This window comes from Nycticebus coucang, chromosome 15 (genome assembly GCF_027406575.1).
Source record: "Nycticebus coucang isolate mNycCou1 chromosome 15, mNycCou1.pri, whole genome shotgun sequence".
NCBI classification, from domain to species: Eukaryota; Metazoa; Chordata; class Mammalia; order Primates; family Lorisidae; genus Nycticebus; species Nycticebus coucang.
The window spans coordinates 95408180-95433425 of NC_069794.1; the positions used below are offsets into that span (position 1 = coordinate 95408180).

A 25246-nucleotide genomic window follows, 5' to 3' on the forward strand; every position below is an offset into this window, starting at 1 on the left:
CCCTGACATGACTGCAGGACCTTAGCCCACAAACCTTGCCCCTGCTTAAGCCTCTGGTTTGTTGATTTCATCAGTTTGTTTTGCTCCTTGGTTTTGTAGACACTTAATGAGCTCCTTGCTGCACACCTGGTACTGAGCAAAGGCACAGTTCAGCCAGTCTGTGACTGATGAGTTAGCCACAAGGCTGCCTGAATTTCCATCCCGCTCTGTTAGATGTCTCACTTCAAAACAGTTCCGTTTGTTAGCTTTTCTCTCATTCATGCGTTTAGTCCCACATTTGCTCAACAATCAGTTTGTACCAGGCACTGGGAGGCAAGGAAGCTGGTTCCACCAAGTGTCATGGTAGTATATTTACATACTCGGCTCGACACCACTCCTTAGAATTACACTGTGCACGGCCTGCACAACACAGGCAGCAGCCCTCATAAACTGCATCTGAGAACTTCACCATTTAGTTGGGAAGCACAGGCATAAAAATCAAAATTCAATCTGACACATGCCTCTGAGGAGTACAACAGAATCTCAGGGCAGGGGTTAGATGCCGACACCCTGAAGTGTGGAGGGGATTACTGCGGAAAGAGGATAACTCTTTACAACAGCACAGAACTGTGCAAAACCAGGCACCTTTGCAAGGGGGTGGTGAAGAATTCTGAAATACAGCAACAGATGCAGCCAGAAAAATGGACAGGAGCCAAGTTACGTGGGGCTTAGTTCAATTCAGTGGCTGATAAGGGGAAAAGGAAAGTTGCGATGAAGGAACATCAGGATTAAGTCCAGGGAAGCTGACTACGGGCAGAGGAAAAAGTTAAACTAGTGATGAGCAGACTTAAGGAGGGCTGGGCAGCGTAGGAGAGAGTACTGGTGGCTCTAGCTCTTTATCCTTCCCCTACATCTTACTTTCTGCCCTGAGACTTTGCAGTTCTTCCCACTAAATGGGTGAAGTGTACTTCCTTACTCCTTGATTTTGGATTAGACTACATGCCTGGCTTTGGCCAGTAGAAAAGGCAGCTGTGACATGTGCCTTGGCTTCTGACGTGTCCACAAGGGAGCCAGCCTGAGCTCCTGACGCGCTCAGGCTGGACCCCGGCTCCAAAGGGGTGGGAGAGAGACGTGGGGCAGAGCCGCCCTGGCTGAGCCCAGCCTAGATCATCAGCACTGGAACACCCCAGGACGCCTGGTGAGAGCAGCCCACTGTGTGTGTCTCCACCAGCTGAGCCCACACACACGGGAAATGGTACAAGGCTGTTGTTTTAAGCCACTGGATCCAGGTGGCTGTTACACAGCAGTACAATCATAGACTGTGGCAAACAGAAGGGGCTGGGCTCACGGCCTCTCTAGGATGCACATGTGACAGACCTGGTGGGTGGGGCACAAGAAAATAGCAGAGGAGTGTCCCTGATGTTTCCAGCTGGAGCAACTGGTCTGATGTGTTATTTAACCAAAACGGACAGTGGAAGAAGAAAGGGAGGTATGTAGGGAGAGACAGGGAGTTCCACTTGGCTTGAGATGCCCAAATGACTTCCAAGAGAAATGTCCTTTGGCAACTGGATCTCCGTGCTGCTGAGGTGAAGGGCTGAATTTACAGATGGACCAGTGACTTTCTGACCATATTCTTGCTTTTATGCAGTTATCTGATCAATGTATGTCCCCAAGTTGATCTGAATCATGAAAACGTCTCATAATGGCTTAGAAAATGGATGAAACTCCAGGATTACTCTGGCCCCTTTCTTTGCTCTGTCTACCTGACTTCCTGCCATTTTATTTGACACCAACACCACAATCAGCAGAAATGCAGCTGAAGCAAAAGTAGTGACGATGCAAACCACGGACATTTCTGCTGGTCAGTAACCTCAGTAAAGGTAGGAGAAGGTGCCATATTCACTGCAGTGGAGATTTCACTTATCCACAGTGTCTTGAACGCCCACCAGTAGAGACAGGTGACTTTGATAAATGTAACAAATGATCAATACAAATGGGAAAGGATAAGAAAGCTTTGGATGATCTGGGGATAAAGATACTTACCTGAGAAGGTTACAGGCAATTTTTGGGAGTGAAAAGAAGGCACACAGAATAAAAGGAGTGTTTGGGGAAAGAGGTTATCAGAGCAGTTGGGCTCCTTTAAGATCCCAGCCCCCCACACAGGATGTGCACACAGCCAGGTACACAGTTGACCATGTGTCTTCTTGGCATTCTACCTGCATGAGCTTTTGAATACTCACAACAACCCTGGAAGGGGGTGCCGTAATTGTCCCCATTTTAGACAGCAGGAAATCAAGGCACAGAGAGGGGATGCAGCCTGCTGAGGACACACAGAGAACAAGCCCTATTTCTAGCCTGTGAGGTCTGGGTCCCCATCTGCCATCCTCCCCTCTGTGGCCACGTGCTTGCTGTGCTACCCTGCACTGCCCTCTGTCTCACTCTGATGGGCAGCCTTCCCAGCTGTCCACCATCAGCTTTGCCCACTCACAGCTCTTTCCTCTGGTGCTGGTCTCTGAGGAAGAATGAGCCAGAAGCTGCCTCCCTGTGGGCACATGCACAGGCCTCTCCATCTCTGAACGAGGGCAGCTTGAACAGGCCAGCAGCACAGGGGGTGCACTCATGAAAGAAAACAAGACAGTAACCCAAAAAAGCCTGTGGCCAGGTGAAGGGGCCTAGGTGTGAAGAAGCCCAGGGGCAGGGAGCTTCTTAGTCTCCCCAGAAGAGCTGCCAGGGAGACTCAACCCTGTGCCACCTCTGTTAGTCACACAGAGCGTTCTTTGAGAGCGTTCTTTGAGAGCAGTCACCACTTCATGGAGGCCTGCATGGTGGAGCGAATGTTTACAGGTCCACAGGAGGGCAAGGTGCCCAGCCAGGGAGCCTGGGGTGGTCTGAAGGCCAACCAGTAGCTTGCAAGTGAGCAAAGACAGTGGAGACCTGTCCCAGGGCTCCTCTGCACGTGTGACCCAGGGAGACGGGAGTGGCTGAATACCTGAACTGAGGAAGTAGCTGCCTCAGAAGAGTGAAGGAGAACAGGCAATGGTGTCAGTACGTTTCAGCCACTGCTACCGCGTGCCCACTGGACATGACCTACAACACACAGGCTCAAAGGACTGCAGAACGTGGCTCCATGCTGCCGTCGGGTGCTAGGGCTCACACACTCCAGGGAAACTGGCCTGTGGAGCTGGACAGGAAACTAAGTATTTAGGGGGAAGGAGTGAAGGAGTGAAAATGTGAATAATTAATTGTCAAGGAAAGCCTCTTCGCCTGCCCGGTGGGGCAGAGACAGCCCAGCTGTGGAGTGCGCTCTGCCTTTATCATATCATATCTATTACACAGCTTCTCAGAGAGCACCTGCTCAGTTAGGGAGAAACAAACCAAAGCAGAGCGGTGGGACCAAAACCCAAGGCTGGTGGGAGGGTGGAACAGTTCACCCGGCATTAACAGGGCTTTCCAATTAGTCTGTGCTTCCCAGAAGCAAAAGGAAGATTCTTTCCTCTGGGATTATAAACGATTAGTTTTTCCTTTGTTAAATTAAAAGAAAAGCCTTGTTGAGGAAAGCAGCGCATAGTTCAGGCCTTCCGTGGAGCAGGAAGTGCCCTACCAGCCTGGGTGTATGTCACTCTTCTTTTGGCCAATATTTTACCTCTCCTATATATATATATATATATATACACACCCCCTTTTTGGCCCTTAAATGTAACAGGAAAAAAGATCTATATAATGCCAACGACTCACTGTGTGCTTATTATTGTCCTAAAAGCTTTACATGTACCACCTCATTTAATATTTAAAACCACACCACGGCAGAGGTGTATTCTTCCCACTCAGTGGGAAACGTGAGCTGGCCTGCTCAAGGCCATCTGGCTGCAGAACAGCAGGGTGCCACACCAGCTGCTCCCTCACCTCCCACGTCCACCATGCTTCCAAGGATCCTGTTGGGTTCCCGCCCCAAACCTCAGCCTGCTTGGCTGGGGCTCTGAAAACATGGCTTAGCTGCTTCAGCCATCTCAGGTGGGTGGTCCAGCTGCAAAGGTGCCCACTGCTTTGCCTGGGGGCAGCCAAGCTTAAAGCTTTGGAGGAGGGAGCAGGGAGCGAGGTCCTGCCTGCCGACAGACTCAGGTGCTGAGCCTCCTGCCCAGCTACCTCTGTGCTGCTACACCAAGACCCTCCTCCACTCTCTGCTCTGGGGAGTCACGACCACCTGCCACGGTCTGTCTCCTGGTATCTGGTACCTGCAAGACTAGCCCTCCTCCAGAACTGACAAACTGGTGTGTCCCCAGAGCACCCACTCCCTGATGGTGACATGTCCCTCATTCCAAAGGGACTTTGTGGACAAATCTGAGGACATGACAAGACCAGACAGCCCTTCTAGAATTTGGGGGCGACAATAATACCACTATCATTTTATCTCCAGTCACTGACAATCTATAATGGAAGTGTTAATAATTTACTTAACTAAGGGAGGTTTATTCATCACCTACCGTGTGCAGACACTATAGGATATGAGCAAACAAAACAGTCTCGGCCTTCATGAAGCATATAAGCCAGTGGGAGGGAGGATAGACAATAAAGACACACGTGTAAGATGAAATCAGGGAGCTAAGTGCTGAAGACATTTCACTGAACAGACGTGTGTGCAATGCGGGCACGAGAGGTTTCCCAGGCAGCAGACATCACCACTGATGGTCAGCTGAACAAACTGCCACGCACCGTGCCAGTGCCAAACCCACTGCCAACACCTCAGCGTCCCACAGGCCCCCAGGGAGGCCACTGAGCCCTGGAAAAGGGCACCTCCAGCAGTTGCAGGCTGCTCGGTTTAGGGCTATGGCCTGGAGCCTGGCTGGAGACCAGGTGGTATAAATACCTAATTTGTGTTTGTAAAGCCCCCTCTGTGGCACTAAACAGCTTGGGGGCTTGGATACCAGTCTGCCAACCAGACCCACGTGACCCAGTGGCAGGTGAGATGGTGGGTCACACCACGACAAAGACACGTCCAGGGGCATAGGCTGACCAGGCTGACAGTGTTAAAAAAGATGGGGTCAGAAAGCAGGAGGGAAAAGGCTCCAGAGTGACAAGGAACGCAGAACCCCAGAGAGGGCCACCCTCCCCCAGGGAGCTGCATGGCCTGCCAGGAATGCCAGAAATAAATGGGCTCAGAAAGGGGCCTCCAAATTCCTTCCCAGGAGACTCTATTCATCTGGAATGTAATGAATAACCTGCCTTCAGCTCTCTTTTTTACCACAGTTTTTAAAAGCCAGTTCTTCAAAACTTTGAACTAATCAAAAATTGTAGGCGCCCCCCCTTACCCTGCCAATATTTAAGATAAAATCTTAGACTTTCTGAATTCTTAGTGATTTTTTAATTCTGACAAGGCCTTCGGTCGGCCTGCAACTTTGGGCTGTGAAAGGGGCAGGGCTGGTCCCAGTGCCAGATTCCAAATGAAGCTGTAGTTAGATGCAGGGCCCTGAGAGAGTCAGGACCTCACGAGAATAGAATAGAATAAAATAAAATATTGGAGATCTGGAGATGACACAGGTTTTCCAGCAGGACTTGGAAACAATCACTATTCATCTTAGGAAACAGAAAAAATGTACCCAAACAGAACAAAGCAAAAAAAAAAAAGACAAAAGAGAGAAAATTAGCCAAAACCTGTCCCAAGGATCTGTTCACCAGGGAAGCTCCAGGCTCCTAAGTCTCACCCCAGAGCCAGTGGGTGGAGCCTCACAACTATATGAATGAAGATTTATTTTACAAAGGATTTATCTGGCAGGCCATTGGGAAGTCAGACAACAGTGATCAGCGCTTAAGAGTCTTTCTAAGGAAAGACACTGCATATACGTGTACAAAATATATCCAGAGCACTTAGTAGAAAATTGGTGACCAAATCTTGCATTTATTTTGTTTGTGACCAAACTAGCCATGCAGGAAATGAAGCCTGGGGACCCAGTGCTTTGGGCTAAAACTCAGTGAAATGTTCCAATGCTTTGCCAATTTGAATATAACACGGACAAGTCTCAAGTCCTCATTTCCAAGTCTCCTTAGAAAATATGCATCTTGGGGCCCATTTGGAGAAGGTCACTAGGCGTGACTAGGAAGTTAGGAGTAAGACTTCCACTCCAGCCCCTGGTTTCACAGATGGTGTTGGGCGACTTGCCCATGTCAGTGGTGAGTCTAGAAAGAGAACAAACACTGCCCGATTCCCAGTTCGGGGCTCTGACCTTCACACGTCAGCTGTACCTGGTCCTTAAGGGTCTGCTCCCACTAGAGGCCCCAGGGATTGCAAAGCAGGGGCAGACTTTACCTTCAGGGGCCTACAGCCTAACTGAGAAAGCATGACATTCCCACAGGACAGATGTAAGAAAAACACAAACGAGAAACGATACATTCTAAATGATGTCTAGGACAAAAAGCAGAGATAATGACGAAGTTCTCCTCTCCCTCCACCTTTTCATGGCTTTGTAGGCTTCAGCCTGTGGGTCCAGGCTGCTTGCTTCACCAGGGAGGATGGTGACAGATAAACCCAGTAATCAAATTTCTGAATTTTTTTAAAAATAATGATAGATAACATTTATTGAGCACTCAATGTTCTAAGTGCTTCCCTATATTATTTTTCATATAAAGGTGAGTGCAATTGTCATTCGGATTCTATAGATAAGTAAAGATATACAGGGCTGTTGAAGACATTCCCCATGTTCAGGGCTCCAATAATGGTGGGATGATTGTGTATAACTAGATAATTTCAATTTGGCGTGCCCTCTGAAAAGGCTGGAGGATAAGGGGAACATTCACAGGAGTGATACAGAAGGGATGAGTTTCTTACGGTAGTAGTTGTTGGTTCATGGTGCCATGGACATTTGCAGTCTCTTCAATAGACTGAATTACTCTCTAAATGATGGGTCCAGGGAAGCTCCTAAGATGTCAATTATATAATTTCCCCATACCATAAAGCCCTTAAATATTTTTTTAGGAAATACTTAAGGTATGTTATCACTATAAATCTTCAAAATTAGCTCACACATTTTAAGCCAAAGTTATGCTTTCAACATGAATAATTACATCTTGTAAGCATTCTGAGGACAGGCTTTATTTTTCTAGGTTGTTGTTACAAACCTGAACTCCTTTAGCAAATCTTTTATCCCTATCAGAGTTTTAGGTTCCTCAAACATCAGATGGGGTTCAACCAGACTGGTAAAGCCCAATAAAATCAGAATCTCTGGTGTGAGACCTGGGTGTTTTGTTTTGTTTTAAAGACAGTCTTACTCTGTCACCCTGGGTAGAGTGCCGTGGCGTCAGAGTTCACAGCAACCTCAAACTCTTGGGCTCAAGCGATTCTCCCGCCTCAGCCTCCCGAGTAGCCAGGGCTACAGGTGCCCACTACAACGCCCAGCCGGTCTTGTTCCATTTTCAGTAGAGATGGGGTCTTGCTCCTGCTCAGGCTGGCCCTGAACCCCTAAATTTTTTTTTCAACCATAGCAGATGAAATAGTCTTGAAGGGCAGAGCTCTCTATCATGGAAGACATTTTGGAGATTTTGGAGACAGAAAAAGCTCTCTGAGCCAAGAAAGGCTAAAAACCTAGAGCAGAGGGTTCACACCAGGAACCAGGGGACAAAAGGACACATGGTGTTGCAAGGGCGACTTTTCCAGCTCAGAAGTCTGTGCTTCTGCAGAGAGGACGATGCCTGGAAGGAACGCAAACCCAGTGTGCAGGCTAGGTTTCTGAGAAAGGGTCATGGCTCGAACTTGCCCTGGGCTGGGCTCTGCATGGCTGGGGACCCCCGAATAGAGCAGGACTGTGCCTTTATTTGTGGGGTGCCAGGGGAGTAGTGTGGCAGTTCAAGTGTGAAGTTTGGCTCACTTAATAGAGAAATACAACAATTCTACTTACCACCTGAGTTTGCAACTGAAATTTTATACTCATTATAATAAGAGGTTCTCATAGGAGTTCTCAGAGGGAATAGACAGTATTATGACCTGACTGGTGGTGGTCCCTGGAGTGTGCCATCTCCCACAGAGGCCTCCAGCTTCTCAGGCTGGGTTGTCTGTGACCCCAAACATTTCAGCCTCACTACCTTCAAGCCTAAAACAAAGAAATATTCATTCTGGAACCACAGAGAAAGCCCAGTTCTCCAAGTGACAAAGGAAGGACTTTAGGCAACTATTCTTATTATAAAAAGGAAAATCAGCCTTCCAAGTACAGGGCTTCACTACTCATCAATGATGTTGGAAGAAAATAAAAGCCGGGGTGGGGTGGGGGGAGAGTACATGGAACATTCCTTCCCTCCATAATCAGAGAGCTGTGCAAAGTGTAAGTGTGATAAATGTGAAGGAAGGAAAGAAGATTTAGAATGAAGGAAGAAGACTGATGAACCCCTCTTGGCTGCCTTGGTCAACTCTGGATTTTCTACCCTTTAAAGCAGGCGTCCTCAAACCGCGGCCCGCGGGCCACATGAAGCGGTGTGAATTGTATTTGTTCCCATTTTGTTTTTTACTTCAAAATAAGATATGTGCAGTGTGAATAGGAATTTGTTCATAGTTTTTTGTTTTGTTTTATTTTAACTATAGTCCGGCCCTCCAACAGTCTGAGGGACGTGAATTGGCCCCGTTTAAAAAGTTTGAGGACGCCTGCTTTAAAGGGTGCGAGCTGGGTTTCTGCACCACATTCTCCAGCCACATCCATTGTGCTATCCCATCAGAGACTAAGGGAGCAGGATGGATGTCCCCTAGAGTGGGAAATATGCTTTGCTGTGGCCACTACTGCTGCATGAGGCTGGAACAGGACTATGGTTAATACCACACTTCCAGTGAAACAAATGGAAAAGACTTCAGCCTGTGGGTCTCCAAAACCTGGAAGTTTCTAACCTACTCCATAGAGCAATTTTTGCTCACTGCCATTGTTTAAAATATCAACAGTACTATCTATGTACATATCTGTCTATTCAGATCTTTTTTTGTACATGGAATTATAATTTTTATGAGACCATAGCACTCTCGTCGTGCCCCTGGGACACGGAAATGGTACTTTTTGGAGAAAAACCTGGCAATAGCAATCAGAAACTTTAAAAATACATACACTTTTTTTATACTTCCAGCAATTACGAATGTAGGCATTTCCCCTGATAATGAAGAATATGCACAAATACTCAGTTCAGAGATGTTCTCAGTGATGCTGCTTCTAATAGAGAAAAAGTGAACACAGCCTACAGGGCGGACAGCAGGGTGCTGGGAGCAAAGCGCAGGTCAGAGACAGGTGCGTGCTGTGCAGGTTTCTAACAGATGTCCACAATGTAAATCAGTGAGAAAATTAGACTATAAAACAATACATGAATACCATTTTTTGGTAAATTATTACCCCCAATTCTATATATTTATAGAATGATATTCTCAGGAAAAAAAAAATCTATAAAGGCAGACACCCTATTATGAATAGTTGTTTCTGGATGGCAGGATTCTGGGTTTTCTTCTTAACTGTTCATCTGTATTTTCTGGTTTTTCTACATGGTTATGCATTATATTATCTGAGTTATTAAAGTTATTTTTAAATTGAGAAAGGCACCAGAGTGGCAGCTGCACGTTTTGCTCCCTCCCTTGGGGTGGGGGGTCCCGATGCCCCCGAAGCGCCAGCTCCGTTTCCCGGGGTGGGGGCGCAGTCTCGAGCCTCGGCCTCCAGGTAGGAACCGACACCCCCGTGCGGTTGAGGTCACACAAGTCAAACTCGTCTCTGAAACCAGAAGGGCTGTGCTGAGTCTCCCGGAAGCCGGTGCTGTGCAGAGAAGCCCCAGAGGCGCGGTCTGCCGCGCTCGCGTCTTGATTTTTGGACGCGTCCTTCTCGTTATTGGTTTTTTCTTATCAACAAACAGTAACACTGCCCAGCTTCTCAGGCTCTGAACCTCAGACCCCACCGGGTCCAACAACAGCTACCTGCGCTCCGGCCAGGGCCGCACCTGCCCCTCCACGGTCCTGCGCTTCACACACGACCCCAAACTGACAGCGCCACCTCGCCCCCTGAAGGACCAGCCCAGGTTTTAAAGTTGACCATTCTCAGCAGAAGAACACAATTCTTTCTCTTAAATTATAGATAAAAGAACTGTAAATACTTAGCATGTGAGAATTGTTACCACCTAGTTATTACGCAGATCCTAGAGCCTCCAGAAGTGAAACATCAGAATGTAAAAGTAAGGGATACCGATAAGCCACGCTTGGCATCAGGGATGACGTAAGGGCAAAGCCACGCTCGGCGTCACGGGTGACATAAGGGCAACCTTGCTCAACGCGGGGTGGACACCTTAGCTCAGCGCCCTTCGAACTCTCAACACACGACACTCCTGACTCAGGAGTCCAGGCGGGCCCAGGATCCTGCGTTTCTCACGCGCTCCCTGCTGAGGCCAACACGGTGGTCCTCACACGGAACAGCAAGTTTGCATTTTGGGGACTAGACAAGTCGTGCAGGCTCAGCACACCTTCTCTGGGCAGTGGACAAAACCTGGAGTGAGTGGCCTGCCTCGAGCCACACCTGCCAGCAGTCTGGTTCTGAGGCTGCAGCTATACCAGACTCCTCGTATGTGCGCTGGTAAAACAGACCATCGCATAATGACACTCCCAGGCCTGCGGAGTTTTTATTACTGTCATCTACAAGCTACATGCTCAACCAGACTAGACGAGGAAATCAGACTGATGTCCCCACGCCCAGCATCTCAGTGGTCTCTCCCTAGTCTGTGTAGCCACAATCACACACCGGGATGGAGCCCGCGACCACACGGCCACTCACGCAGAGCCTCACCCAGGACCACAGCCTGGTCCCAGCTGTGCAGCAGCTCACACTGAATCCCCTTTGACACAGTTCTGCCCATGAACATGACTGCTGTACCAGAAGGTGGTCTTAGCTTTAATAAAGATGGAAACAGCTCTTATCTAAGTTCTATTACTGGAAGATGCTTCCACCTTGCAGAGCAGTTCAAAACCCTACGATTTCCCTCCTTTTGGAAATAAGTAGACCATCTCCCCAGTGCTTTGATTTGTTCTATGTCAACTGCTGGGTTTATAATAGTACATCAAACATCATCATTAGTTTTACTAATAAGCCCCTTGGGAACAGAGGAAGTAATGAAAACACAGATGGACTGAGATACTTAAGTTCTACAACGCACTGTCTAAAAGGCTACAACTCTGATTCAGAGAGGATCAGTGACTTTTCTCTTGCTGCTTTTACTGCAGGGAGGCGGATGTGAAGCTGAGGACAGAGTAGTCAGATTTTGAGTCATTCTGCCAACTCCATGTTAATTATAAAAGCAAGGTTAATAGCTGAAATTCTTCTTCAAGAGGATGAAGGACTAGATTTGAGTTTTGCCTAGATCTTATGGAATGAGACTCGGAAGGAGTATTTGTTTTGAGAGAAAATAAAGACACTAACTCTCACACATGGATCAAAGTTTACATTCCCTACCATTACCTCTTCCAAAATATGAATCTCCCTTATTTGGAAATGTGACAAAAATTGGCTCTAAAATGAGCAAATGGTGTCAATAAGTTGTCAGATGAGAAGATCTCTAATGAAAGCATGAAGAAAATAATAATAGATACTTCATTATTCCAAGCCTGGATTTAGCTCTTGGAAATGGAGACATAGATCATATATATTCATATATTCCCCACCGGTGATGAGTTCAACAGTATGCAGTATCTTGTCCACCTTAATCACAAATGTAATTGCTTAATTAAATCACAAGGAGCTTATCTTTCCCTCCAAAGCTGCACAAATGTGGTCAAAGCCACAATCAAAATCTATTATGTATCAGTATCGTAAAATTGCAAGGAAATGTTGAAACTACTAATAAACTAAAGGGAAAAGGTAGCATTTATGTGGAAAGACAGACCTGTGAGAAAGAGCCTCAGGAAGGGAGGACACGTCTCCCCAGAAAGAGCAGCCCTGGGTGCCTCTAGACCAGCTTTGGTGCCTTGCAATTAACAAAGATGCCTGGACTTTCCCACCTGAAGAACACCTGTGACTTTTTCCCTTCGGATATGTGTGTATCCAGGGGCCCAGAGCTCCAGCAATGCTGGTCAGGGCTGCCCTGAAGGGCCATTCCCAGACATGGTGGCCCAGGAAAGGTAAGAGAGTGGACCCATCAAACACACAGCTGGTGGGAGGTCCGGCCAGCAGTGAGGATGGCAGCAGTGAACAGGGAGGCCAATGGAGACGCTGGAAGGGCAGAGCTGGAAATCAGGCAGAGGAGAGGACAGGAATCTGAATCCCAGCAGGCTGATGAACAAATTCAGTGACTTCTACCCACCCACAACATGTGCTTTTGCTGCAGATCACCACAACACACTGTCTCTGGCCATTCTTCCTTAATTTCCACAGATGCAGAATTCCTCAGGGCACTGCCAAGTGACCAGGAGATGCCCACTGGATCATCTCACCCGACCCTTTATCATTTTTGGTTTGAAAAGTGCAAAGTGGCAAACTGCTATGAGCCATTCCCGCCACCACTGGCAGTTTCTAAGGTGCCAGATAAAGAATTTATGACTACACTGAGATTTGACTGGGAACGGTTTTAGGACCAAAATTAGGTGGGCAAATAGAGATTATTTCTGTGGAAAAGCCTCAAAGAGAGAACTTGTAAATCTTTGACCACCTCCTATTGGCCATATTCTGGGACTAGATATCCTCAAGAAATGTTATGCTTTCCTAAAAAGATAATTATAAGCTCCTAGCATCTTCTAAGAGTAATTTTCCAAGTATGGTTATCATCTTTATTTGAATGGAAATATACAATCACACAGGATGGGAATTTCAATAGCATTACACAGTACAGTTGATTTTTTCCCTTGACACAATTATTGTTTTTCTCTTATTAAACTTACCCCCTTTTATTTAAATCACAAAAGAATGCACATTGTACATAGTGGTTTGATGATCTTCTGACAAAATTTCTGGAAAAACGACTTGATTCTGAGTGTATAAATTAAATCCATCTTCCTCAACAAGTATGATTTGCTGAGATCTCCCAAGGGCCAACAGAGTGTTTAGTGTTTCAGAAAACATAAAAAGAAAGCCTGCCTTCCTTGTCAATCTACAAAAGGCAAATGAATTAGTTGCCTGGGGAAAACATTCACCCAAACAAAACCAAGCCGTTCTTTAAAGAGGCCGTTCAGCCACTTTCCCCAGAACTGGAAAGTTACAGAGGATGAGTCAGTGAAAGTGTGATTCTGTGATCTGTGAGGTTCAGAAAAAAAGGGTGATGCCCAGGACTCCAAACGCCTGCCCCTCCCCTAAACCTGTGCTATTCTCTGAGGGAAAGGGGACAAGAAGCTTCTGCTGCCTCTCACCACGCTCTACTGCCACCGACTCAAAGGTGGCTCAGTCCTTGGAGATGCTCAGACCGGCTCCAACCAGCCCTCCAGAGAGGATGCCCAGGCTGCCAGACTTTCATTCTGGGTCAAAGAGAAACTGTTCGCTCTCTTTTTCTTCCATCCTTCCTCCTTCCCTCTATCTCTTTTTAGAGTTTCTAAGACATTCACATCTTAGCATCCTAGAGCTTCTCAAAGGGTCTGGAGAGGGTTCCCTGCCCAACCACCCCATTCTACAGGGGAGGAAACTGAGGCCCAGAGAGGTAAATGACTGGCCTGACAGCAGGTGGCTGGGACACCTGACCACACCACACTTGCGCCTTTCCCTTCAGTGATGACCTTTCTTTTTCTCCGCTAGGGGCAGGCAGCATAAGGAAGCAGCCCTGTGCTGGAAGGGATAAACTCCTCTACAGAGTGACTGATGTTCTCTGGAGGGAGGTCCCATGACAATTCCTAGTAATGAAACCCAGCTGTGGGCAAACAAGAACCAAGGTGACAGGAATATCAGCTCCCCCCCACGAATGCCAGCTCCCCCCATGAGTACCAACTCCCCCCACAAGTGCCAGGTCCCCCAAGGAAGCATCTGTGTCCTCTCCTGTGTACTAATAAGCAGGGCTGCAAGCGAATCGTGTGAACGTTGACTGAGAACCACCCATACACAGAGAACCCATTTTCTGAGAGTGAATGCTCAGAGTGAACTCTCAAGTCCCAAAAGCGAATCAGGAATCACACAGAAATAAACCATTTAGTTCAGAAAAGCTGACAACAGCAGCAGAATGACAATGAGATACAGCAGGATATCTAGTCCCTGGGAAAAGCAGGGACCCTGGGCCACACCAGGTCGCTGTGACAGGACAGTGCCCCTGCAACTTAGTTGTTCAGGATAAATAACAGACCTATTCCCCAGGCCAGTATCTTCCAGTGTTTTTCCTATGCTTTCTTTGAGAATTTTTATCATTTCATGCCTTAAATTTAAGTCCTTTATCCATCTTGAATCAATTTTTGTGAGTGGAAAGAGGTGTGAGTCCAGTTTCAGTTTTTTGCATGTGGATATCCAGTTCTCCCGGCACCATTTATTAAATAGGAAGTATTCCCCCCAGGGTATGTTCTTGTTTGGTTTATCAAAGATTAGGTAGTTGTAAGTTATTAGTTTCATTTCCTGGTTTTCTATTCAATTCCAAATGTCTATGTCTCTTGTTTTTGTGCCAGTACCATGCTGTCTTGACCACTATGGCCTTGTAGGACAGCCTAAAATCTGGTATGCTGATGCCCCCAGCTTTATTTTTATTACTAAGAACTGCCTTAGCTATATGGGTTTTTTTCTGGTTCTGTACAAAACACAGAATCCTCTTTTCCAAGTCTTGAAACTACAATGTTGGTATTATAATAGGAATGGCATTGAATAGGTAGACTGCTTTGGGAAGTATAGACATTTTAACAATGTTGCTTCTTCCCAGCCATGAGCATGGTTATGTTCTTCCATTTGTTAATATCCTCTGCTATTTCCTTTCTGAGGATTTCATAGTTTTCTTTATAGAGGTCCTTCACCTCCTTCCTTAGGTATATTCCTACGTATTTCCTTTTCTTAGAAACTATGGTGTCCTTAATTAGCTTCTCATCATGGCTATTAATGGGATATACAAAGGCTACTGACTTGTGGACATTGATTTTATATCCTGAAATATTACTGTATTTTTTGATGACTGCCAGGAGTCTTGTGGTTGAGTCTTTCAGATTCTCTAAGATCATATCATCAGTAAAGAGGGAGAGTTTGACCTCCCCTGCTCCCATGTGGATGCCCTTTATTTTTTTCTCTTGCCTAATTGTATTGGCTAGAACTTCCAGCACTATGTTGAATAGTAAAGGTGACAGAGGACAACCTTGTCTGGTTCGTTCTAAGAGGAAAAGCTTTCAGTTTTACTCCATTCAGTAAAATATTAGCTGTGGGTTTGTCATAGATAGCTTCAATCAGTTTCAGAAATGTGCCACCTGTGCCTATACTCTTCAGTGTTCTAATTAGAAAGGATGCTGGATTTTATCAAATGCTTTTTCTGCATCTATTGAGAGGATCATATGGTCTTTGTTTTTGCACCATCAAACAGTGAATGATGTTTATGGACTTGTGTACATTAAACCAGCCTTGCATCTCTGGGATGAAACCTACTTGATCATGACGTAGGACTTTTTTGATGATAAGCTGTAATCTATTGGCTAGGATTTTGTTGAGAATTTTTGCATGTATATTCATTAGTGAAATTGGTCTGAAATTCTCCTTTTTAGTTGGGTCTTTTCCTGGTTTTGGTATCAGGGTGATGTTTGCTTCGTAGAACGTGTTAAAGAAGATTCCTTCTTCCTCAACTTTTTGGAATTATTTCTGCAGTACGGGAATAAGCTCTTCTTTGAAGGTTTGATAGAATTCTGGTGTGAAGCCATCTGGACCAGGGCATTTTTTTGTTGGGAGCTTTTTTATTGTTTCTTTGGTATCAGTGCTTGAAATTAGTCTCTTCAGGAGCTCTATTTCTTCCTGGCTAAGTCTAGGGAGAGGGTGCGATTCCAAATATTGATCCATTTCCTTCACATTGTCAAATTTCTGGGCATAGAGTTTCTGGCAATATTCAGAGATGACCTCTTGTATCTCTGTGGGATCAGTTGTTATTTCCCCTTTATCATTTCTCATTGAGGCTACTAGAGATTTTACTTTTTTATTTCTAGTTAGTCTGGCCAAAGGTTTATCAATTTTATTTATTTTTTCAAAAAACCAACTCCTTGTTTCATTAACTTTCTAAATGATTTTTTTGATTTCATTGATCTCTGATTTGATTTTGGAGATTTCTTTTCTTCTACTGACATTAGGCTTAGATTGTTCCTCTTTTTCCAATTCCATAAGATGGCTTGTGAGTTTGCTGATGCACTCTCTTTCTGTTTTTCGAATGTAGGCATCTAAAGCGATAAATTTTCCTCTCAGGACTGCTTTTGCAGTATCCCACGGGTTTTGGTAGCTTGTGTCTTCATTGTTGTTAAGCTCAAGGAAGTTAATGATTTCCTGTTTTATTTCTTCCTACACCCAACTGTCATTCAACAGAAGGTTATTTAATTTCCATGCCTTTGTGTGGGGTTGAACATTTTTGTTAGAGTTGAGTTCCGCCTTCAGTGCCTTACGGTCTGAAAAGATGCAAGGCAAAATTTCAATTCTTTTGATTCTGTTGAGGTTTGTTTTGTGTCCTAGGATATGATCAATTTTGGAGAATATTCCATGGGTCAATGAGAAGAATGTATATTCTTTATCTTTGGGATGGAGTGTTCAATATATATCTATCAAGCTCAGTTGTTCTAGAGTCTCATTTAAGTCTCTTATATTTTTGTTTAATTTCTGTTTAAAGGATCTATCCACTTGTTTGAGAGGAGTGTGAAAGTCCCGTTATTATAGTGTAATGGGATATCATATTGCTCAGACTGAGTAAGGTCTGTTTCAAGAATCTGGGAGCATTTAAGTTGGGTGCATAAATATTTAGAATTAAAATGTCTTCTTCTTGTATTTTTCCCTTGACCAATATGAAGTGACCATCTTTGTCTTTTTTGACTTCAGTTGCCTTAAATCCACATGTATCCGAAAATAAGATTGCAACCCCTCTTTTCTTCTAGATACTGTTTGCCTGAAAAAATTGTCTTCCAACCCTTAACTCTGAGCTTTAATTTGTCTCTTGGGAGTAAGTGTGCTTCCTGCAAACAGTAAAAGTATGGATTGTGATTTTTAATCCAATCAGCCAATCTGTGCCTCTTTAGTGGGGAGTTCAAGCCATTAACATTTACTGTAATAATTGACAACTGTGGTAACATTCTTTCTATTCATCTTATTTTGTAAAAATCCATTGCTTAGTTTTGTCTTTTGTATCATTGTAAAAGCTAGGTTCTGTCCTTTAATTTCTGGGTGCTTACTTTGCTGATGGTCCCATCACAAGGGACAACAACCAAAGCAAATAGACAATCTACCCAATGGGAAAGGATATTTGCATATTTTGAATCAGATAAAATCTTAATAAATAGGATCTACAGAGAACTTAAATTAGTCCACATGAAAAAAGCCAATAATCCCATAAATCAATGGAGAAGAGAGATAAACAGAGCCTTCTCTCAAGAAGACAAATGGCTAGCAAACATACGGAAAAATGCTCCTCATCCTTAATTATTAGAAAAATGCAAATAAAAACCACCCTGATATATCATCTAACCCCAGTGAGAATGGTCCACATCACAAAAATCTCAAAACTGCACATGTTGGCACAGATGTGGAGAGAAAGAAACACTTTTACACTGCTGGTGGGACTGCAAACTAGTACAACCTTTCTGGAAGGAAGTATGGAGAAACCTCAAAGCACTCAAGCTAGACCTCCCATTTGATCCTACAATCCTATCATTGGGCATCTACCCAGAAGGAATAAAAAAAACCTTTTATCATAAGATGGACATTTGTACTAGACTGTTTATCGCAGCTCAATGTACAATCGCCAAAATGTGGAAACAGCCTAAATGCCCACCAACCCAGGAATGGATTAACAAGCTGTGGTATATGTATACCATGGAATACTATTCAGCCATTAAAAAAAATGGAGACTTTACAGCCTTTGTATTAACCTGGATGGAAGTGGAACACATTATTCTTAGTAAAGCATCACAAGAATGGAGAAGCATGAATCCCACATATTCAACCTTGATTTAACGACAATTAATGACACGGTAAGGGGGGGAGAGAGGAGAGAGAGAGAAGGGAGGTGGTGGGGAAAAGGAAGAGCAGAGAGTGGGAAGGAGGGGTGGGGACCCTCAATGAATCACTAACAATAAAGTTTTCAGAAAAAAAAAATGAAAAGATAAATAGAATATATATACTAAAAGAAAAACAAAAACAAAAGTAATAACAGACCTATTCATCTTCTCTGCTCAGACCCTGGAGTGTGATTATCTAGTTTGTTGGGAAATGTTATTTTAACAATCTACTTGGAAAACAGTTTCTGTTATTGTAGCACTGTCAAATCTACATTTTAAAGAATAGATTTAAGTGGCAATGTAGCCAAAGAACACATTTTCCAGACTCCCTTGTAATTAGGAATAAATGTGTGACCAAGATTTGGCTCACACAGATAACTAAAATCACTGGGTAGAGTCTCCGGATAACTCCTTTAAAAGATGGGATGAGTCAGTGGCAAGTACCTTCTGCTCTTCCCTTTCCCGAGTCCTGCCCAGAACAAGGATGTGATGGTTGTGGTGGAGGCAGCCACATTGTGTCTCTGAGGCAAGCCCGAGGATGGAAGCCAGACAGGAGAGTGGCACAGCAGAACAAGTGCAGGATTCAGCACCTGGCCTGCACTCCCTTCTCTGACCTTTCCTTCTTTTAATGTTAAAAGAAAGCCCTACTAGTTTTTCTTTTTGACCACTATTTGTAGCCCAATATATTTCCTAACTGAAATACATATATACATGCTTATCAAGAGACCTCACCACTGAAGTGTGAGGCAGGAACCACCAAATATTTAAAGTAAAATGAAAGATCAATAACAAGGGATTGATCCCAACTGTACTAACAAATTCCAGCTCAGAGACTGCAATTACAATAATGGAGAAGAAAACATTCCAAACCAAATTACCAGTTTCAATGACTAGAGAGGTGCTTTGCTGTGACCTAGGGGACTAATTTGAGAGCTAGAAATTGAGCAAAGGCTTTAGGCAAGTATTTTTGAAAAATCATTTCTTAAAGAAATGTAGCCTCTGGGCCAAACAGTGAAATGGAAATGGTGGCACAGAGAGAGACAGAGTTCAAGGGAGCTCTCTTTGATTTTAGGAGCGCCAGAGCTTCAGGGAATGAGTGAAATCATTGGAGCATTATTCTCATTATTACTAATAGTTCTTAATAACTAAGGGGCAATGCTGGGTCCCCAATTGGCTGAAATGACCAGAAACTGCTCTTGCAGTTATACTCATAATGAAATATAATCAGACACTAAATTACAATTCTAGATATACAGCATTCTGGACTGTCTCTTATTGCAAAGGCCAACTAAGCCACAAGATCAATAAAATAGAATAATCCAATTAAGTGTCTCTCCATTTGGGAAATATTTAGAACTGAGAGTTTCACAAGATAGTGAGTTAGGGCAAAACAATTCAGTATTTACTGATTCAAAAAATCAGGGCTTTCTATTCTAAGGCAATTATCTTTTGTTATTTTAAAATATTGTTCAATCAATCTGAATGGCTTGGGTCATTTATGTAGTGATTTAAATCACTATAAATTCTTCCTAGTTTTGTGGCATAATTTCCCATGAGTACATTTACCTGTACTTTAATATTAAAAATAAGCACCTTGCACAACATGTGGGTGTTCAGCACACCCCCTGAGTGAAGAGCTCAACTGTAACTTGAACTTTACCTTAGAAATGGAAACAGTGTCACCTAAACCTTTGAATCCTCGTATCAATCTGAAATTTAAAAAAGGCACCTTTTTCATACTCAGAGTGGCTTTATAAACATATTTCCAATCTTTTTTGTCATATACAATAATATGTATCAGCAAGGAATTAGATGGATTGATGAAAATATCTGTTTTTTTTTTTTTTTTTTTAGTAAGTGGAAACGTGATAGCTAAATTCCCTAAATATAACCTGTGTCCATATTGCTGTTGACACACTTTGCAGGATTTTGTCCAAGAGAGATGTTCCTTCCACTGGAAAGAGAACGAAATTTGCCTACAGATGTAGAGGTACACAGGGAGAGACCTGCACAAGCTGAAGCCACCCCACGGACCCAGAGGCTGTGCTCTGAGCTTTCTGTCCCCCAGGGGTAGCAGGAATTAGATATGTGTTTGCTCAGAGAATGACCTGACTCAGTTTTCTTGTTCCCACAAGCTGCTGATTACGCGTGGGCTACATCCTGCAGGCTGGATTTCTGCAGGGAAAGTAGTGGCACATGTAGTCCTCAAATCAAGGTGCATCAAATTCCCTAGGAAAAATCTTTTGGATTGGGAGCATTCTGTACCACATTCTTTGGCAAGGATGCCTTTGGTGATTCTCACCTGCTATGGAAACACGTACACACAGATGGCCTCTATGGTACTGACCCCTTGGGGTACGGTTAAGACAATACTAAAGGACATTTAAAAGATACTTACTGCTGGTGGAGGACAGGTGGCTGTAGTCAGACCTGAAACACAAGACCTCAGTGTTAGTAGGACTCATTACCAAATGATTTATTCAAGCCAGAATTTTAAAGTCAGACATGGGTAGCATTTGACCAGTGAAGAAATGTCAGAAATTAAAAACTGTAGTGCTCAGGCTCATTGTGTGCAAAATAAAGTTATGTCTGACTTTGAGAGCAAAACTTCAAAGATGCTTTAGAAACCCGGGGTCCTTCACATGGGCTCTGCGACTCCCCTTCAGACGGTCCTGAGCCATCTTAAATTTGCTGGTGAATTTTTGAATGGCTGTTTATTTTCCTGGGAAGAAGGTCCACAGTTTTCAATAGATTCACAACTCACAGATTTATTCAAAAGGTTAAACCACTGCAAACGGGCAGCCTTCAAATGTTCACAACACACCATGGGGAAATGCTCCTTTGCCAACATAAGCAGAGGACGCCAGTGGGGGAAGAGAGGACCTTGGCCATGAAGACTTCCCTCACTCAGGAAAACATCAGGAGACACAAAGGCAAAATGATGTTTGGACTGATTTCAGTTCCGTCTGAGCAGAAGGCCTGCTGGGTATGACAGTAGCAGGCTGAGGGCTGTGATAGGGAAAGGGAAAGGCAGGTTTAGGGTTGGGGTGAAGTTGCCCTTTCAGTTTCCACGCTGAAAAACTAGCTGCTGGCACTTGGCCTCTGAGAATAAGCAAAGACCTGCTTAATCTCTACTGAGTTTCTGCCCCTCTATGTGGCTGTTAGGAATCCCCTCTCCAACAACGAATAAGGTTAAGAAAGCTATTCATTTTCTGCTCCTAGAGTCCCAAAGTCATTCTCGGAGGGAAATTAATCACATAAGCATATAGGGATTTATTCTGCTGTGTTAGTTAAGGGATGTGGCTACGCAAACAAACTGCTTAATTATGTTTAATTTTATAGATATACACTGTTTTAATGCCTTAGTCTCCTGTTGCCTCTCTTGAATCATCCAATTTTCACTGCATCGAGTTTACCACGTTAAAAAACTATATACGAAACTTCAGAAAAGAAATCAAAAGAAACAAGCCTCTTACTACTTGGAATAACCCACATCACTCATAACGATGCACTGATTTATTGGTAGGGAACAAAATGGAAGAAAAACAGCATGTGGTTCTCTCTTTTTTTCAAGTGAAACGCTTTAGCAGTCATGGAATCATTGAATTTTAAAACTGGTAAGAATAACAACTACTTGCCTATCTCTTTAGATAGCACAAACTGCATTCACCTATACCAGTTCAATTTTTAATCTTATTGATTAGGATACTAAAGTGATAGTGCCTGTAAGGGGGGCTTGGACTAAGTGTGCAGGTAGCAAAGGACAGACAGACAGACGGTAGAAGGATTGGCAGGGACCCGGTGACACGCTGGCTAAGGATGAAGACAGAGTTAAGGCTCAGTACTGTCCTGAAACCCAGGATCTGTAACCCCAGTCCTGGCGAATGAAATTGTCTGTGGAGCCAGTCAGGACACAGACCTTACAACAACACTGAGGTCTGCAACATAAGGACACACACAACACGCAGCGAATGCTCAGTGAACACCCCCTGGGTCCCAGCAGGAACCCGGCTCCATGATAACGCAGCCGTCTTCAGATCATCAAAGCAATGTCAAGACTATTTAAATAAAACACACAATAAGAACATGTGATTCTGCCATTTCTTTTATTCATGAAGTGTGTCAGTATTTCAGCGAGGGTTTCCACATGCTCCTGAAGCAGACGGGATTCACACATGCACACATTTTAAAGATCCGCCTACAGATGGATATGTGTGGAGAATGAAATTTACATCTGAGACATAGCTCAGGAATCTTAAAGGGCACGGGTATTTCTGTGTTTAGGACAGGTGCTATCAGAACTGGTGGCCCTGCATGAGTCAGTCCCTTCGCATCTCCAGAGACTAACGGCACTGCCAGGTCAGGCCTGCCAACTGGTCAGTCTTCTAACAGACACACTCATCCTGTTCCAGTTCCGTCCCCACACAGCAGCTGATCTTTGCAAGGCACAAATCTAATCCTGTCTCTCTCTGGATGAAATTCAAGCTCATTAGTGTGAAACACAAACTCCTCTCTCCAGGATGGGTGGCCCAGCTCTGCAGCCCAACTTCCATCCTCATCCACTATCAAAACAGAAACCTCATAGAGGATAATTTGTACACAGTTGCCATGGTGGAGATACAATCATGAACTGCTCTTTTCACTTACATGATCACAGCACGCTGCTACCCAGCCCCTGCGATTCTCATCTTAGACACCGTGCCGTAACTTACTCAACTAGCCCCCTTCTGGCGGCCTTAGGATTATTCCTGGTCATCCACTTTTACAAAGCACACCACGAGGACGTATTTATGAATACATCTTTACATTTGTTTTTCTTAGGAAAATTATCGTCAGGGGCAACATAGAATGAGTCAAAGTGGAACACTTTTATAGGTCTTAAAACACATAATTCCAAATAACCTCAAAAGATTATTTACTGAAAATACTGCCAGTGAAAGGTAAACTGTAAAGCTTCAAAACAATTTCAGAGAACCGCCAGGCATTTGATTCGGGTTCTCTGGAGGAGTTTGTACTTCCTAACTTTTTAGAGTGGGAAGGAACTGCAGTATATTACCTGCTTATTGGTTTCAGAGAGAAGAGTTTACCCAGGGGCTCTCTCTCTACAAGACGCTCGACCCTGCCAGAAGGAAGCAGGAGAGGTGAATTTAGAAAGAAACATTTATGGGCACAAGATATAGAAGGGCAGAATAACACAAGGATTGTGTCCTTCCACACATGACACACAGAGAGACACATTTCCGAATATTTTTTTTAGTATTTATGCCAATAATGAACAGAGTTAAACATGGTCTGTTGACTATATTTTAATTACATGGTTCTATAGAAGGTTCTGTATTTAGATAGTATATCACGGTCCAAGGCCTACTTGTCAACTGAGATACTGTATATATAAAAAGAATTTCTCCCTAAATTCTCTTTTCTAGGAAAATTGTGGCATAAGGATTGATCTTGATGTTTCTGTAAAACATCGGCTCAGTGGTCTTAGACCTCATCAGTTAACTCTCAGTGCATTGATTAAATGCCGTGGTAGTTCAGAGTTAACTCGTCCCACCTTGAACACAAAGATAACGGAGCCCTAACAGATCATTTGTCTTCTGTACAAGATTTCCCCTTTTTCCTTTTTTTCAGGAACCTGTCTCATTTCAAATTTTTTTCTACCTATCCTCTTCAATCTATCTGTTTAAACTGCAGACCCATGAACCGCTCATTATCTCTTAAGAAACAATGAAATGTCAATTGGAGGTTACCCAAAGAACAGGACATAGTGTGGCCTTCCGTGTTCAGAAGCTTGGTGAGAGCTAACACAGAAGCAGAAGCCCATTACTGCCAGACCACACGATGGAGTGAAAATATCCAAATGCATTTGAAAGAGAGGCTCAGAGGCCAATCAGTCATAAAGCAGTCATTATAAAAAAACCCATAGGTTTTGTTTGGGGTGTTAAGGAACTGCCTGTCCCTCTATTAATGGGTTCTGTTTCTTAAGACAGTTTACGAGCATCAGCAGCCACCTTGCCAGTTTCTTCTAACAGAAAGTACAGTGAAGCACAAGACTTGCTTTCAAGTGGATTTGGGAAATGGGAGTTTCATGATGACACTGATTGCCGGAGAAGAATACTAGTTTGCTTTTAGTCTTTAGTCTTCTATCATATTAGGTGGGTTAGACAACAGAGGCAGCGTTTTTGGGAAAAGAAAATGTCTGAGCAGAAAATAAGAATTAATTATAGGGTGGTGCTCGTAGCTCAGTGGGTGGGGTGCCGGCCACATACACCAAGGCTGGCGGGTTCGAACCTGGCCCAGGCCAGCTAAAACAACAATGACAACTGCAACAACAACAACAAAATAGCCGGGCTTTGTGGCGGGTGCCTGTAGTCCCAGCTACTCGGGAGGCTGAGGCAAGAGAATCGCTTAAGCCCAGGAATTGGAGGTTGCTGTGAGCTGTGACTACACGGCACTCTACCCAGGGCAACAGCTTGAGACTCTGTCTCAAAAAAAAAAAAAAAAAAAAAATTAATTATAGATAAAAAAAGGCATTATTTACAAATCAAACAGCTCTTTTGAGCAGCAACTTCACCAGGTGGGAAGCCCAGTCTTCAATTCATGACACTAACCAGCCCTGAGCCTCGCCAGCATCCATTTCCTCATCTGTAAAACAGTAATTATAATGCTGAGGCATGCTCTGCAGTCTCCTGGATGTCGGTGACCAAATTGCTTAATGTGTTTGAAGGCAACAGAGCATCTACTATGATGAGTTTGATTATATGGCCATTTTCATTACATAAAACTCTAAGTTCATCATGTAGAGCAATAATAGTATGGTGAGAAATAATAACGTGCTAAGGCAGAGGTTCTCAACCTTCCTAATGCCGCGAATCTTTAATACAGTCCAAAGGGGCCATGACCGTTGTGCTAAGGGCTTACTTATGCCAGGCACTGTTCTTGGGGCTTCATATACAGAGGGTGCCAAAGAAAGTTTACACCCTTTAGGAAAGGAAAACACTGTATTAAAATCGCAATACTCAAGTATTTGACTTCTGCAATCAGAAGAGCTGCAAGGCGCCGCGTACATATACAAGATAACAGACCTTATTGGTACATGTCGAGTATTACGATTTAACACAGTTTTTCCTTTCTTAAAATGTGTATACATTTTTTTTG

The 25246-nt window shown here is 44.0% G+C and overlaps 1 protein-coding gene across 1 annotated transcript in view; it reads right to left on the minus strand.

Annotated features, from left to right (window-relative positions):
• Window positions 1-25246, minus strand: part of FAM124A (family with sequence similarity 124 member A) — a 62718-nt gene that overhangs the window by 33304 nt on the left and 4168 nt on the right. Inside the window, exon 2 of the mRNA XM_053564060.1 lies at window positions 20487-20518. Within this exon, the coding sequence (XP_053420035.1) occupies window positions 20487-20518 (32 nt within the window). The remainder of the gene's footprint in view (window positions 1-20486; window positions 20519-25246) is intronic.